At 47.1% G+C, this 16,459-nt stretch overlaps 2 protein-coding genes across 3 annotated transcripts in view; one reads left to right on the top strand and one right to left on the bottom strand.

Moving 5' to 3' along the window:
• The window catches only part of UBXN6 (UBX domain protein 6), an 85,913-nt gene extending 70,719 nt beyond the window's left edge, over positions 1 to 15,194 (bottom strand). The window contains exon 1 of the mRNA XM_069741768.1: positions 15,036 to 15,194. Within this exon, the coding sequence (XP_069597869.1) occupies positions 15,036 to 15,118 (83 nt within the window). The 5' untranslated portion in view covers positions 15,119 to 15,194. The remainder of the gene's footprint in view (positions 1 to 15,035) is intronic.
• A 6-nt stretch (positions 15,195 to 15,200) lies between these two features.
• HDGFL2 (HDGF like 2) overlaps positions 15,201 to 16,459 on the top strand; it is a 97,376-nt gene continuing 96,117 nt past the window's right edge. Inside the window, exons 1-2 of one of the 2 annotated variants that reach the window (XM_069741758.1) lie at positions 15,201 to 15,401; positions 15,502 to 15,578. In XM_069741758.1, coding sequence (XP_069597859.1) covers positions 15,330 to 15,401; positions 15,502 to 15,578 — 149 coding nt within the window. In that variant the 5' untranslated portion in view covers positions 15,201 to 15,329. The remainder of the gene's footprint in view (positions 15,402 to 15,501; positions 15,579 to 16,459) is intronic. The other variant, XM_069741748.1, reaches the window with a different exon arrangement.

Below are 16,459 nucleotides of genomic sequence, written 5' to 3'. Positions count from 1 at the left end.
TTCCTCATGTTTGGCCTAGTAAAAAAAAAAACAAAAACAAAAAAACACATATTCATCTCCCGTGCCACCACCTTTCCAACAGTGTCAGCAGGTGCGTTGCCGGGGAGCAAGTAAAGTGGTTAAGGAATCATATGCAGGTAGCAACACACTGGAGGAACAACACATCCCCACACTAGCTTACAGCCGGTTTCTCAGTGTATAAGATGTAATCTCACTTATGTCTGCTGAGCTCAGGGCAGCTAGTAGTCGTTCTGCAGTGAGATCAGGCTGTCATGGGGTCTTACTCCTTTGTGAGACATATAAGGAAACCCTGCTCTGCTCTCATTGTAGAGAAAGTACAACTTGCTGGAGCACAACAGACGTAAGTGGGATTAGGTTACTTTCACACTAGCGTCGGACTCGGCCCGTCGCAGTGCGTCGGGCCGAGGTTCCGACGCTAGCAGTGAAACGGAGGCACAACGGAGGTGGCGGATGCATTTTTCCTGCGCATCCGCTGCCCCATTGCAAGGTGCGGGGAGGTGGGGGCGGAGTTCCGGCAGCGCATGCGCGGTCGGAAAAAGCGGTCCGTCGGCAGCAAAAAAACGTTACATGTAACGTTTTTTGCTCCCGGCGGTCCGCCACAACACGGCGCAACCGTCGCACGACGGTTGCAACGTGTGGCAATGCGTCGCTAATGTTAATCTATGGGGCAAAAACGCATCCTGCAAACAACTTTGCAGGATGCGTTTTTTCCCCTAAACGACGCATTGCGACATATTGCAAAAAACGCCAGTGTGAAAGTAGCCTTACTGACACATCTCTGCAAAGGCAGTGTGGGGGAGGGGCAGTACAGTTGAGGTGACCATGCTATGAGAGGAGGCTGATAGAAAGGTCTGTAATGCGAATCAGCTAAATTCATCCGTGCTTTCTAATAATGCAGGGGGATAGGCAAGGTAAGATCAGAGCAGTCCGTCAAACATCCCAAAAACTGAGAAATCTGAGCCAAGCTAAGGTAGGGGCTATGGAGACACGGAGTCCAGTGAGAGCTCTAGTCCGCTAGACGAACCGCATGGACCAGGGATCATCCCACCAAATGCCCGCTCTCCTTTCCCCGTGGGGATAATACTACTCAGACAACACAGGAGGAAGGCAAGACACTGTGGCAATACTTCATTGAACCACAAAACAGGCAAATGACATGTAGAACAGTCCCAGCACAATACCCAAGATGTTGCCAAATTATAGTCTCCCCCTTCTGCTGAGTAACTGGGATAAGAGCAGCTGTGACTTCAGAGCTTCCATGGCAGGCTACCCCATCTGTGGCACGTACAGTGAGGCAGTAACAAGCTTAGGAAGATGGCAGTCCATTTAGGTACAAGGCAAGGTTACCAGACGGTCACAACCTGCATTCTCAAAACATCTCCATGGAGCCAGGTGACCGGTGGGTCCCATTCCTGACTTTCACAAACGTAACAATGGGGCTCAGGTGACTGGATGGCCCAAATCCTGACTAACCCAAATGTATCCATCAGGGTGGATTTGATTTAAATCTAACTGATTTAAATCACGATTTAAATAACTAGTCAGTAAGGCTTGATTTAAATCAGTGATTTAAATCAAAGTTTCTACCTAAACTAGTTCTTGCTACTTTAACATGCAAGTAGATGAAGATTTTTAGAATCACTTTTTATATTACTTTTTTCTCCCCAGTTTAATGGGTTAATCATTCATATTTGGACACCACTGTTCTGTTGTACTTAGGAAGGAAAAAAATAATCCTGACCTTAATAATTTAAATAGATTTATTCAACTGAAACAATAACAACATTACAGCACAAGTTATTTGCTTAAACAAACATCCGTGTTTGTTAACTAATTTGGCTAAACAAAATATATATATATTATAAGAAACTTAGACTGTCAGCCCAGCCGACACATGAAAAACTTAAATACTACTGTCCCTGCTGTCCTCTGTAGCTCACTTGTCGTCATCTTCATCATCATCTTCTTCTTTGTTCCTATTCATAATCTGGAAAAGAAAAACAAGCTTTCCTGCTTTATTGGGTCCCAACTGATTTCTCAATTTAGAATGAATGAGTCCAAAGGAAGAGAATATTCTTTCAACGCCTGCAGAAGAAGCTACTGCTGTTAAAAGTGAAATCATTACTTGAACAGTCTCTAAATCCAAGCGCTTAAGTGACTTCCACCAGTTTACTGGTGTGACCTTCCTTAAAATATCTTCAGCAAACATATATTTCTTGAATGGTTCCCCCTTAGCTCTGAAGTTTATTATAGTTGGCATTAAAGATGGATGATTGCTGGATACCCATGTCATAGCTAACTCCTCTTCCTCAGCACTTAGGTTTTGACCCTGATATTGGATATTGACAATATTTGCCAAAAAATGAGCTGGAGTCAGTGCTTGTCCCATTCGTTTGTTTACTGCTTGTAATTTAATTCTGTCCATGTGTAGTTCTGTTTTTAAGTGTTCACTCAGTTCCTTCCAAATTTCAACAGCATCCGCAATAAAACAGCTATTTTTCTGTATTTTGTTTAACCCCTTCATGACCCAGCCTATTTTGACCTTAATGACCTGGCCGTTTTTTGCAATTCTGACCAGTGTCCCTTTATGAGGTAATAACTCAGGAACGCTTCAACGGATCCTAGCGGTTCTGAGATTGTTTTTTCGTGACATATTGGGCTTCATGTTAGTGGTAAATTTAGGTCAATAAATTCTGCGTTTATTTGTGATAAAAACGGAAATTTGGCGAAAATTTTGAAAATTTCGCAATTTTCACATTTTGAATTTTTATTCTGTTAAACCAGAGAGTTATGTGACACAAAATAGTTAATAAATAACATTTCCCACATGTCTACTTTACACCAGCACAATTTTGGAAACAACATTTTTTTTTGCTAGGAAGTTATAAGAGTTAAAATTTGACCAGCGATTTCTCATTTTTACAACGAAATTTACAAAACCATTTTTTTTAGGGACCACCTCACATTTGAAGTCAGTTTGAGGGGTCTATATGGATGAAAATACCCAAAAGTGACACCATTCTAAAAAATGCACCCCTCAAGGTGCTCAAAACCACATTCAAGAAGTTTTTTAACCCTTCAGGTGCTTCACAGCAGCAGAAGCAACATGGAAGGAAAAAATGAACATTTAACTTTTTAGTCACAAAAATTATCTTTTAGCAACATTTTTTTTATTTTCCCAATGGTACAAGGAGAAACTGAACCACGAAAGTTGTTGTCCAATTTGTCCTGAGTACGCTGATACCTCATATGTGGGGGTAAACCACTGTTTGGGCGCACGGCAGGGCTTGGAAGGGAAGGAGCGCCATTTGACTTTTTGAATGAAAAATTGGCTCCACTCTTTAGCGGACACCATGTCACGTTTGGAGAGCCCCCGTGTGCCTAAAAATTGGAGCTCCCCCACACGTGACCCCATTTTGGAAACTAGACGCCCCAAGGAACTTATCTAGATGCATAGTGAGAACTTTGAACCCCCGGGGGCTTCACAAATTGATCCGTAAAAATGAAAAAGTACTTTTTTTTCACAAAAAAATTCTTTTAGCCTCAATTTTTTTCATTTTCACATGGGCAACAGGATAAAATGGATCCTAAAATTTGTTGGGCAATTTCTCATGAGTACACCGATACCTCACATGTGGAGGTAAACCACTGTTTGGGCACATGGTAAGGTTCGGAAGGGAAGGAGCGCCATTTGACTCTTTGAATGAAAAATTATCTCCATCGTTAGCGGACACCATGTCGTGTTTGGAGAGCCCCCGTGTGCCTAAACATTGGAGCTCCCCCACAAATGACCCCATTTTGGAAACTAGACCCCCCAAGGAACTTATCTAGATGCATATTGAGCACTTTAAACCCTCAGGTGCTTCACAAATTGATCTGTAAAAATGAAAAAGTACTTTTTTTTTCACAAAAAAATTCTTTTCGCCTCAGTTTTTCATTTTCACATGGGCAATAGGATAAAATGAATCCTAAAATTTGTTGGGCAATTTCTCCCGAGTACGCCGATACCTCATATGTGGGGGTAAACCACTGTTTGGGCACACGGCAGGGCTCGGAAGGGAAGGCGCGCCATTTGACTTTTTGAATGGAAAATTAGCTCCAATTGTTAGCGGACACCATGTCGCGTTTAGAGAGCCCCTGTGTGCCTATGCATTGGATCTCCCCCACAAGTGACCCCATTTTGGAAACTAGACCCCCCAAGGAACTTATCTAGATGCATATTGAGCACTTTAAACCCCCAGGTGCTTCACAGAAGTTTATAATGCAGAGCCATGAAAATAAAAAATAATTTTTCTTTCCTCAAAAATGATTTTTAGCCTGGAATTTCCTATTTTGCCAAGGGTAATAGGAGAAATTGGACCGCAAATGTTGTTGTCCAGTTTGTCCTGAGTACGCTGATACCCCATATGTGGGGGTAAACCACTGTTTGGGCGCACGGCAGGGCTCGGAAGGGAAGGCACGCCAATTGGCTTTTTAAATGGAAAATTAGCTCCAATCATTAGCGGACACCATGTCACGTTTGGAGAGCCCCTGTGTGCCTAAACATTGGAGATCCCCCACATATGACCCCATTTTGGAAACTAGACCCCCAAAGGAACTAATCTAGATGTGTGGTGAGGACTTTGAACTTCCAAGTGCTTCACAGAAGTTTATAACGCAGAGCCATGAAAATAAAATAAAAATTTTATTTTCTCTAAAATGATTTTTTAGCCTGCAATTTATTATTTTCCCAAGGGTAACAGGAGAAATTTGACCCCAAAAGTTGTTGTACAGTTTCTCCTGAGTACGCTGATACCCCATATGTGGGGGTAAACCACAGTTTGGGCACATGTCGGGGCTCGGAAGTCAAGTAGTGACATTTTGAAATGCAGACTTTGATGGAATGCTCTGCGGGCGTTACGTTGCGTTTGCAGAGCCCCTGATGTGGCTAAACAGTAGAAACCCCCCACAAGTGACCCCATTTTAGAAACTAGACCCCGAAAGGAACTTATCTAGATGTGAGGTGAGCACTTTGAACCCCCAAGTGCTTCACAGAAGTTTATAACACAGAGCAGTGAAAATAATAAATACGTTTTCTTTCCTCAAAAATAATTTTTTAGCCCAGAATTTTTTATTTTCCCAAGGGTTACAGGAGAAATTGGACCCCAAAAGTTGTTGTCCAGTTTCTCCTGAGTACGCTGATACCCCATATGTGGGGGTAAACCACTGTTTGGGCACACGTCGGGGCTCAGAAGGGAAGTAGTGACTTTTGAAATGCAGACTTTGATGGAATGGTCTGCGGGCGTCACGTTGCGTTTGCAGAGCCCCTGGTGTGCCTAAACAGTAGAAACCCCCCACAAGTGACCCCATTTTGGAAACTAGACCCCCCAAGGAACTTATCTAGATATGTGGTGAGCACTTTGAACCCCCAAGTGCTTCACAGACGTTTACAACGCAGAGCCGTGAAAATAAAAAATCATTTTTCTTTCCTCAAAAATGATGTTTTAGCAAGCAATTTTTTATTTTCTCAAGGGTAACAGGAGAAATTGGACCCCAGTAATTGTTGCCCAGTTTGTCCTGAGTACGCTGATACCCCATATGTGGGGGTAAACCACTGTTTGGGCACATGTCGGGGCTCGGAAGTCAAGTAGTGACGTTTTGAAATGCAGACTTTGATGGAATGGTCTGCGGGCGTCACGTTGCGTTTGCAGAGCCCCTGGTGTGCCTAAACAGTAGAAACCCCCCACAAGTGACCCCATTTTGGAAACTAGACCCCCCAAGGAACTTATCTAGATATGTGGTGAGCACTTTGAACCCCCAAGTGCTTCACAGACGTTTACAACGCAGAGCCGTGAAAATAAAAAATCATTTTACTTTCCTCAAAAATGATGTTTTAGCAAGCAATTTTTTATTTTCTCAAGGGTAACAGGAGAAATTGGACCCCAGTAATTGTTGCCCAGTTTGTCCTGAGTACACTGATACCCCATATGTGGGGGTAAACCACTGTTTGGGCACACGTCGGGGCTCGGAAGGGAAGGAGCACCATTTGACTTTTTGAATAAAAGATTGGCTGGAATCAATGGTGGCGCCATGTTGCGTTTGGAGACCCCCTGATGTGCCTAAACAGTGGAAACCCCTCAATTCTTACGCCAACACACCCCTAACCCTTATCCCAACTGTAGCCGTAACCCTAACCACAACCCTAACCGCAACACACCCCTAACCACAACCCTAACCCCAACACACCCCTAACCCTAACCACAACCCTAATTCCAACCCAACCCTAACCCTAAGGCTATGTACCCACGTTGCGGATTCGTGTGAGATTTTTCCGCACCATTTTTGAAAAATCCGCAGGTAAAAGGCACTGCGTTTTACCTGCGGATTTCACCTGCGGATTCCACCTGCGGATTCCTATTGAGGAATAGGTGTAAAACGCTGCGGAATCCGCACAAAGAATTGACATGCTGCGGAAAATACAACGCAGCGTTTCCGTGCGGTATTTTCCGCACCATGGGCACAGCGGATTTGGTTTTCCATAGGTTTACATGGTACTGTAAACCTGATGGAACACTGCTGCGGATCCGCAGCGGCCAATCCGCTGCGGATCCGCAGCCAAATCCGCACCGTGTGCACATAGCCTAATTCTAAAGGTATGTGCACACGCTTTGGAAAACGCTGCGGATCCGCAGCAGTTTCCCATGAGTTTACATTTCAATGTAAACCTATGGGAAACAAAAATCGCTGTACACATGCTGCGGAAAAACTGCACGGAAACGCAGCGGTTTACATTCCGCAGCATGTCACTTCTTTCTGCGGATTCCACAGCGGTTTTACAACTGCTCCAATAGAAAATCGCAGTTGTAAAACCGCAGTGAAATGCGCAGAAAAACCGCGGTAAATCTGCCATAAATCCGCAGCGGTTTAGCACTGCGGATTTATCAAATCCGCTGCAGAAAAATCCGCAGAGGACCAGAATACGTGTGCACATACCGAAACCCTAATCCTAACCCTACCCCTACCCCTAACCCTACCCCTACCCCTAACCCTACCCCTAACCCTACCCCTACCCCTAACCCTACCCCTACCCCTAACCCTACCCCTAACCCTACCCCTACCCCTAACCCTACCCCTAACCCTAACCCTAACCCTAGTTCTAACTCCAACCTTAGTGAAAAAAAAAAAAAATTCTTTATTTTATTATTGTCCCTATCTATGGGGGACAAATGGGGGGGGTCATTTACTGTTTTTTTATTTTGACCACTGTGATAGATTATATCACAGTGATCAAAATTCACATTGGAACGAATCTGCCGGCCGGCAGATTCGGCGGGCGCACTGCGCATGCGCCCGCCATTTTGGAACATGGCGGCGCTCGGGGAAGAAGACTGACGGACCCCGCCAGGATCGGTAAGTATAAGGGGGGGAGATCAGGGCACAGGGGGGGGAGATCAGGGCACGGGGGGGCGTCGGAGCACGGGGGGGGAGGGATCGGAGCAAGGGGGAGAGTGATCGGTGTGCGGGCGGGTGGATCGGTGTGCAGGGGGGGGGGATCGGTGTGCAGGGGGGGTGGTTCGGAGCACGGGGGGGGATCGGAGTGCGGGGGGGTTTGATTGGAGCACGGGGGGGTGTGATTGGAGCACGGGGGAGCGGACAGGAGGACGGGGGAGCGGAGCACAGGACGGAGGGGAGCGGGCCACAGATCGGGGGGCTGGGGGGGGCGATCGGAGGGGTGGGGTGGGGGCACATTAGTATTTCCAGCCATGGCCGATGATATTGCAGCATCGGCCATGGCTGGATTGTAATATTTCACCATTTTTTTAGGTGAAATATTACAAATCGCTCTGATTGGCAGTTTCACTTTCAACAGCCAATCAGAGCGATCGTAGCCACGAGGGGGTGAAGCCACCCCCCCTGGGCTAAACTACCACTCCCCCTGTCCCTGCAGATCGGGTGAAATGGGAGTTAACCCTTTCACCCGATCTGCAGGGACGCGATCTTTCTGTGACACAGCATATGCGTCACAGGTCGGATTGGCACCGACTTTCATGACGCATACGCTGTGTCACAGGTCGGGAAGGGGTTAAAGCTTGAGAGATGGGTTTCAGGAAGCTCAGCATATGTTCAACATTTCTCTTAAGCCCAATGTTGAGGATTTTGGCCGTGACAGTGCCATCTATTTTATCTCGATTTTCTTCACAAAGTGTCATCAGAATAGGCCAGTTTTTGATATACTGCTCAAAACAGTCCACCACAGAGTTCCATCTAACATCTTGTGGGAGCGTTAGCTTGGTTCCACCCATCCTTTTCAGAGCTGCTGCAGCAAAATGATTATTACGGAAGTATTTAGCAATTTCAACAACATTAGCCTTTATTTCTGGAACACTTAAGTCTTTGGCTAAGAGGTGCAGCAAATGAGCACTGCAACCATATGTTATTAGCAGCTTTGTATTCCCTCCCTGCTCTTCTAAATCTCTTCTCATCTTGGATACGTTTGCAGCATTGTCAGTGACCAAACTGCGTACTAGACATTTGAATTTTTGTTCACATGTCGTTATAGCTTTTACTGCCACTTCTTGTAAGTATTCTGCTGTGTGCATTTCCTGACGTATCAGTTGTTTGTGCAAGGAAGACTTTACCTTCTTCTGTTGTTATACAAGCACATACAATAGGATCATTGTGGACATTACTCCACCCATCAATACTTAGGTTAACAATTTTACCCTCCAGGGCTGTTGCACATTGCTCCATTTCTCTGTCATACACTTGATCCAGCAGTTTCCCTGCAACATCAGCTCTCTTGATGGACTGTATCCTGGTCTCAGTGACTGAACCATATTAATGAAATGTGGGGTCTCAGTCAGACGGAAAGAAGAGCTCGTTGCATAAATAAACTGGGCAATTTTTTCATCAATCAATTCTTTTTCTAATCTGCTAGTTCTTATCACAAACCTATCTGTGGTGGTTCCAGGAGGTGAAGGTTTTTTTCTTCCTTTTGGGGGATGGTGATATGTGGCTGTGGGTGTCTGATGATGATGCTGCTGCTAATGAAGCACTATCCTGGATGGATAACTCTGAAACTGTAGAACAGGATGATGGTGATCTTGGAGGTGGATAGTTTCCAGAATCCATGAATTCCCCTAAAAAAAAAAAGGCAATGCTGTTATTTTATTGTTTATACAATTTCTGCTTATTGTACACAACACATCACTGTCCCTGCCCCAAAAGGAATATTTGTTTTTCTTCATAACTGTACCAAATAACAGTAACATGCAGTAATAATAAGAAATATAATTTTTCTCACACATGACAGTTCAGTCTTTAGAAATAGGATTCAATAAAAATGTTTACCAACCTGGAGATCCTGCCTGTTCAGAAGTGTTTCTTTGGTCATCTTCATCACCGCACTTCTCATGATGTTGCCTCATTCGCGCCACCAGGCCTTGCATCTCTTTGTTGCATCATTTGCATTTTGCACGCATGCCTGCCTTACCGATAGGCGAAGGAGCTTCATTAAAATATTCCAAAACTGGGTCTCTTTTACGGCCTGCTGCCATTATAAGGAAAGAATGTAATAAACCTCAGATCGTACACACAAACAGATCCAGACTTGTCTGTCTGTGGCTATGCTGCAGTATTATGCTCAAAGTTTCACTTTCATTTTCTTGTCTGCTTGCCCTTCCTCCTCCTCACACTTAGATTCACATTCTTCTTGTGTTGTGCAGATCTATTCCACTCCAAACAATCAGAAACATATTGTCTAACTTCTTGGACTTGGCACTGAAGGGGTTGATTCTGTATTCATAGGTTTGTAGAACAATAGGATTAAGGTCTTTTTCTCAACTCTGTTCATGTTGAAACATTTTTGCCGCGAAGAAGAGGCTGGGACCTCTGCGGAGTCAAGTTCAGTTTTGAGAACTGCGTAAGTAAAGCGAGCGTCTGTGATAATATAGGAGAGAAACTGCCCACTAATCCTACAGAAACCTCTGGAAGAGCATGGCATTGTGAATGTTACACATATGCAGCCTTTATTCTACTGAGTTAAACAACTCTGCTTTTTGAGGAAAATATTTTACATGGTTCTTCCATCATGAGATAAAGCTGTCTATTGAAAAAAAATCTGATTTAAATAAAAAAATCCGTCACACTATAACATTTCGATCGCTACGACGGTACGATTCGTGACGTTCCAGCGATATCGTTACGATATCGCTGTGTCTGACACGCAGCAGCGATCAGGGATCCTGCTGAGAATCGTACGTCGTAGCAGATCGTTTAGAACTTTCTTTCATCGCTGGATCTCCCGCTGTCATCGCTAGATCGGTGTGTGTGACACCGATCTAGCGATGCGATCCAGCGATGCGTTCGCTTGTAACCAGGGTAAACATCGGGTAACTAAGCGCAGGACTGTGACTGCCGGCCGTAAAGTGAAAGCAGAGCACAGCGGCTGTGCTTTCACTTTCACTTTACGGTCGGCAGTCACTGAGTGCGGGAAGCAGACGGCAAGGGACCTGACGGACACCAGAATGTAAGTATGTGCTGTTTGTTTTTTTTTAGTTTAACGCTTGTAACCAGGGTAAACATCGGGTAACTAAGCGCGGTCCTGCGCTTAGTTACCCGATGTTTACCCTGGTTACCCAGGGACCTCGGCATCGTTGGTCGCTGGAGAGCTGTCTGTGTGACAGCTCCCCAGCGACCACACTACGATTTACCTACGATCACGGCCAGGTCATATCGCTGGTCGTGATCGTAGGTAAATCGTATAGTGTGACGGTACCCTTACTTCTTCGACTTGGCACTGAAGGGGTTGATTCTGTATTCATAGGTTTGTAGAACAATAGGATTAAGGTCTTTTTCTCAACTCTGTTCATGTTGTAACATTTTTGCCGTGAAGAAGAGGCTGGGACGTCTGCGGAGTCAAATTCAGTTTTGAGAACTGCGTAAGTAAAGCGAGGAGAGAAACTGCCCACTAATCCTACAGAAACCTCTGGAAGAGCATGGCATTGTGAATGTTACACATATACAGCCTTTATTCTACTGAGTTAAACAACTCAGCTTTATCTCATGATGGAAGAACCTTTGGATGGTAAAATATTTTCCTCAAAAAGCAGTTTATTGAAAAAAGTCCGATTTAAATAAAAAAAAAACTGATTTAAATAAAAAAAATCTGATTTTTTTGATTTTTAAAAAAAAAACATTGATTTTTATCCACCCTGGTATCCATGATTCAGTGATGGCTGCTGCATCTCCAGACTATACAAGCGATAAGCCTGCAAAGGATGATAGTCCCATAGTGGGCAAAGTATAATAGTTAAAAAAAAAAAGCGAAAACACATTTTTTACAAATATTTGTAAAATTGTTTAAAAAATAAAAAATAAATTAAAAAAAGATATTGTACCCATAAATAAAGATTTGTATGGCAAAAAACATAAACAATAAACGTACCGTAAATTTCTAGTTTCAACTGTATATATGGTACAAATGTGTCCCGATGTTCTGCGATCAGCCCCGGGTCTGGGTACGGCCTCCTGCTGGCCATGAGAGGGTATCCTGTTTTGGTCCTTGACCAGTGATGTGTGTGAAAGGGTCTGACTAATGCCAACTAATAAACTGACCTCCTTCACTGTCACTATCAATGAAGGACACAGCTGCAGAAATGAAGCAGCCCCTGCCATCTTCACACACAGCACAGGTGAGGCACAAAGATGACCTGGAGACGCTGTTATCGGGGTCCACACTGATATCTAAACATTGGGGCACATTTGAAAAGAAAAGTTTATTAGTAAGTTTGACATACTGAATGAGGAACACACAGCACCACAGCAGGGTTACTTTCCATTTCACCACTTTAGTGGTGTCACTAATCTAAGTTTCCTGCCCCTAGTCTTATACTTATCAGCCCCCATCTCCATCTGTTATCAGCGCCATTCCACTGATTTTCTGCAGTTTGTGACCTGCTCGATTCCTCAGATATTTGCTGAGTGATCCAGAAGTCACAACTCAATGTTAGTGTATGGGGCCAAAACGCCACTCTCATAGACTTACACTGAGAGCTTGTGACCGTTACCTCGGTCTTCAAGGGAGTTAGGAGTTGCGGTCACAAGATGGCGCCACAGGACCAGAGTGGTGCCAGGAAGAGCTGAAGACGGCGGCTGGTAAGTATGAAGGTATGTGTCCACATGCTGGGCCTCTCTGACCTTTCCCGGCGCCAGCACACTGCAGTACTTTGCTCTGCCCTCAACAGGGCAGACAAAGTACACCTGCGCCGGAGCCACAGCGTGAATACAAGAAGAGGGCATCATCGTAAGAAGATTGGAGGCACCGGACCAGACCGCGATGCCCATCGGACCAGGACCGCCCCTGGGTGAGTATATAATCTAACCTCTTTCTCCTCATCTTTCAGGATACATTGGGGGCTTATCTACAGCATTACAGTATGCTCTATATAACACCACAATAGCTGCAGCTTTGGAATCTCTTGCCCCTCTCATACATACCAAAGCTTGCAAAATCAACAGACAGCCCTGGCACACCAGCCTGACCAAAGAACTGAGGCGAGATTCCAGGGCTGCTGAGCGGAGATGGAAAAGATCCCACTCCAACGAGCAATTCATCGCATTTAAACAGTCCCTCACTACTTTCAAGACCACACTCGCCACAGCTAAACAAACCTACTTCTCATTGCTCATATCCTCCCTGTCTCACAACCCTAAACAGTTATTCAACACCTTCAACTCTCTCCTCTGTCCACCAGCACCTCCTCCCTCCCCACTCATCTCAGCTGAAGACTTTGCCTCATTTTTCAAGCAGAAGATTGAGAACATCAGAGACAGTTTTAGTGGACAATCCCCAGAACCCTTCCTCCCAAATACCAGCCCTCCACCTCCAAAACCAACTTCTCCACCATTACAGAAGATCGACTCTCCACTCTACTCTCAAGATCGCATCTCACCACCTGTGCACTTGACCCGATCCCTTCCCACTACATCCCAAACCTTGCCACAGTCTTCATCCCAACTCTAACCCATCTCTTCAACCTATCACTAACAACTGGTGTTTTCCCCTCAAGCTTTAAACATGCCTCAATCACACCTATCCTCAAAAAGCCCTCTCTTAACCCATTCTCTGTATCTAGCCATCGCCCTATATCACTTCTCCCCTCTGCCTCAAAACTACTGGAACAACACGTCCATCTTGAACTGCCCTCCCATCCATCTTCCTGCTCCCCCTTCGACCGCTTACAATCTGGCTTCCGGTCACACCACTCCACAGAAACTGCCTTAACTAAGGTCATCAATGACCTACTAACCGCCAAGAGCAAGCGACACTACTCTATCCTCCTCCTCCTGGACCTGTCCTCTGCCTTTGACACAGTGGACCAATCCCTATTACTACAGACCCTCTCATCCCTTGGCATCACAGACTTGGCCCTATCCTGGATCTCGTCATACCTAACGGACCGTACATTCAGCGTCTCCCATTCACACACCACCTCGTCACATCGCCCCCTATCTGTCGGAGTCCCGCAAGGTTCAGTTCTAGGACCCCTGCTCTTCTCCATTTACACTTTTGGCCTGGGACAGCTCATAGAATCTCATGGCTTTCAGTATCATCTCTATGCTGATGACACACAGATCTATATCTCTGGCCAGATATCACCTCCCTACTAACCAGAATCCCTCAATGTCTATCCGCTATTTCATCCTTCTTCTCCGCTAGATTTCTAAAACTTAACATGGACAAAACAGAATTAATTGTCTTTCCCCATCTCACACGACCCCCCAACGAACCTATCCATTACAGTAAATGGATGCCCACTCTCCCCAGTCCCACAAGCTCGCTGCCTCGGGGTAATCCTTGACGCTGATCTCTCCTTCAAACCACATATCCAAGCCCTTTCCACTTCCTGCCGACTTCAACTCAAAAATATTTCACTGATCTGTACATTCTTAAACCAAGAATCTGCAAAAACCCTAGTCCATGCCCTCATCATCTCCCGCCTCGACTACTGTAACTTCCTGCTCTGTGGCCTCCCCTCTAACACTCTCGCACCCCTCCAATATATTCTAAACTCTGCTGACCGACTAATCCACCTGTCCCCCCGCTATTCCCCGGCCTCTCCCCTCTGTCAATCCCTTCACTGGCTCCCCATTATCCAGAGACTCCAGTACAAAAGCCTAACCATGACGTACAAAGCCATCCACAACCTGTCTCCTCCATACATCTGTGACCTCGTCTCCCGGTACTTACCTGCACGCAACCTCCGATCCTCACAAGATCTCCTTCTCTACTCCCCTCTTATCTCCTCTTCCCACAATCGTATACAAGATTTCTCTCGTGCATCACCCCTACTCTAGAACTCTCTACCACAACACATCACACTCTCGCCTACCATCGAAACCTTCAAAAAGAACCTGAAGACCCCCCTCTTCCGACAAGCCTACAACCTGCAGTAACCACCGATCGACCAAACCGCTGCACGGCCAGCTCTACCCTCACCTACTGTATCCTCACCCATCCTTTGTAGATTGTGAGCCCTCGCGGGCAGGGTCCTCACTCCTCCTGTACCAGTTGTGACTTGTATTAAGATTATTGTACCTGTTTTTATTATGTATACCCCTCCTCACATGGAATAAATGGAGCTATAACAATTAATAATAATGCTGTAGATAAGTCCCTGATGCCGGTGGGCTTAGCTCACCTTCCATTTCGGGGGTGACAGGTTCCCTTTAAAGATCGTTTTATGGTGGACCTGGGTTCTCTAGCGTTCAATCTTCCGGAGATCACTACTCCTCGGACCCCGGCTTCCCGTCCTCAGGGGTCGCACAGTTCGGACTGGCAGCATGGCACTCTGCAATACTTCCGCCAGGGGTCAGGGGAGCAGTACTCTCTGCACTGATTGCCGACCACGCCAGCCACTTCTGATAAACTGCAAAGGTGGCCGGTAACCAAGGCAACGAGAAGTAAACTAGAAGGTCTTGTTGAGAGCAGAGGATTGTAGTGAGGCCGATCCTTGGTAGCATAGACCATATACCTGGCCTCCTCCGTGAGTTTGCGCCCAGGCCCTGCGCTCTTGAATTTGATGTCGGCTTTGAAGCCGTCGAACAGCTTCTTCATGGCTCCCGGTAACGGAGCAGACCTCCTCGCCAGCCTCCTCCGGAACCGAGCAGGTGACAGCTCCACCCGGAAGTGATGCAGCCGTGCGCGACCCCGTCATTCACCTCGGCCGGGCGAATGGCAGCCGCGGTACCAATCACAGGAGGAGAGGCGTTATTTCCGGCGACGAGGGCTACCCGCTGGAGAGGAGACCGCGACCTACGCGCCCATCATGCCGCAGACGTTTCAGCCGGGAGACCTCGTCTTCGCCAAGATGAAGGGTTACCCGCACTGGCCGGCCCGGGTGAGAGCGCGATGGCGCGGGGTGGGTGCAGCCGGGGAGCGGGCCGGTGCCGGGCCTCGGGCTCTGCGCCACACATGCTGACCATGCTTCCTTTACTCAGGTGGACGATGTGAAAGATGGAGCCGTGAAGCCTCCCCCCAACAAGCACCTCATCTTCTTCTACGGCACCCACGAGACGTAAGTGACCCGTGTCCCCTCACTACCAGCAAGCACCCTGATAGCTCTGCTGGTCTTCATGCTACAGGGTATGTCTACGGTTACGCGTGTGTGTGATGTCTGCTGGTACCGTGCGACCCCACAGGAAAACCCGTACCCCCATGTGCTGGCAGCTCGTACCGTGCGACCCCGCAGGAAAACCCGTACCACCATGTGCTGGCAGCTCGTACCATGCGACCCCACAGGAAAACCCATACCCCCATGTGCTGGCAGCTCGTCCCGTGGGACCCCGCAGGAAAACCCGTACCCCCATGTGCTGGCAGCTCGTACCATGCGACCCCACAGGAAAACCCATACCCCCATGTGCTGGCAGCTCGTCCCGTGGGACCCCGCAGGAAAACCCGTACCCCCATGTGCTGGCAGCTCGTCCCGTGGGACCCCGCAGGAAAACCCGTACCCCCATGTGCTGGCAGCTCGTCCCGTGGGACCCCGCAGGAAAACCCGTACCCCCATGTGCTGGCAGCTCGTACCGTGGGACCCCGCAGGAAAACCCGTACCCCCATGTGCTGGCAGCTCGTCCCGTGGGACCCCGCAGGAAAACCCGTACCCCCATGTGCTGGCAGCTCGTCCCGTGGGACCCCGCAGGAAAACCCGTACCCCCATGTGCTGGCAGCTCGTACCGTGCGACCCCGCAGGAAAACCCGTACCCCCATGTGCTGGCAGCTCGTCCCGTGGGACCCCGCAGGAAAACCCGTACCACCATGTGCTGGCAGCTCGTCCCGTGCGACCCCACAGGAAAACCCGTACCCCCATGTGCTGGCAGCTCGTACCATGCGACCCCACAGGAAAACCCATACCCCCATGTGCTGGCAGCTCGTCCCGTGGGACCCCGCAGGAAAACC

The sequence above is a fragment of the Ranitomeya imitator genome, chromosome 1, assembly GCF_032444005.1.
Source record: "Ranitomeya imitator isolate aRanImi1 chromosome 1, aRanImi1.pri, whole genome shotgun sequence".
NCBI classification, from domain to species: domain Eukaryota; kingdom Metazoa; phylum Chordata; class Amphibia; order Anura; family Dendrobatidae; genus Ranitomeya; species Ranitomeya imitator.
The sequence above is the reverse complement of the archived record's forward strand: the minus strand, read 5'-3'. Positions and strand labels throughout refer to the sequence as shown.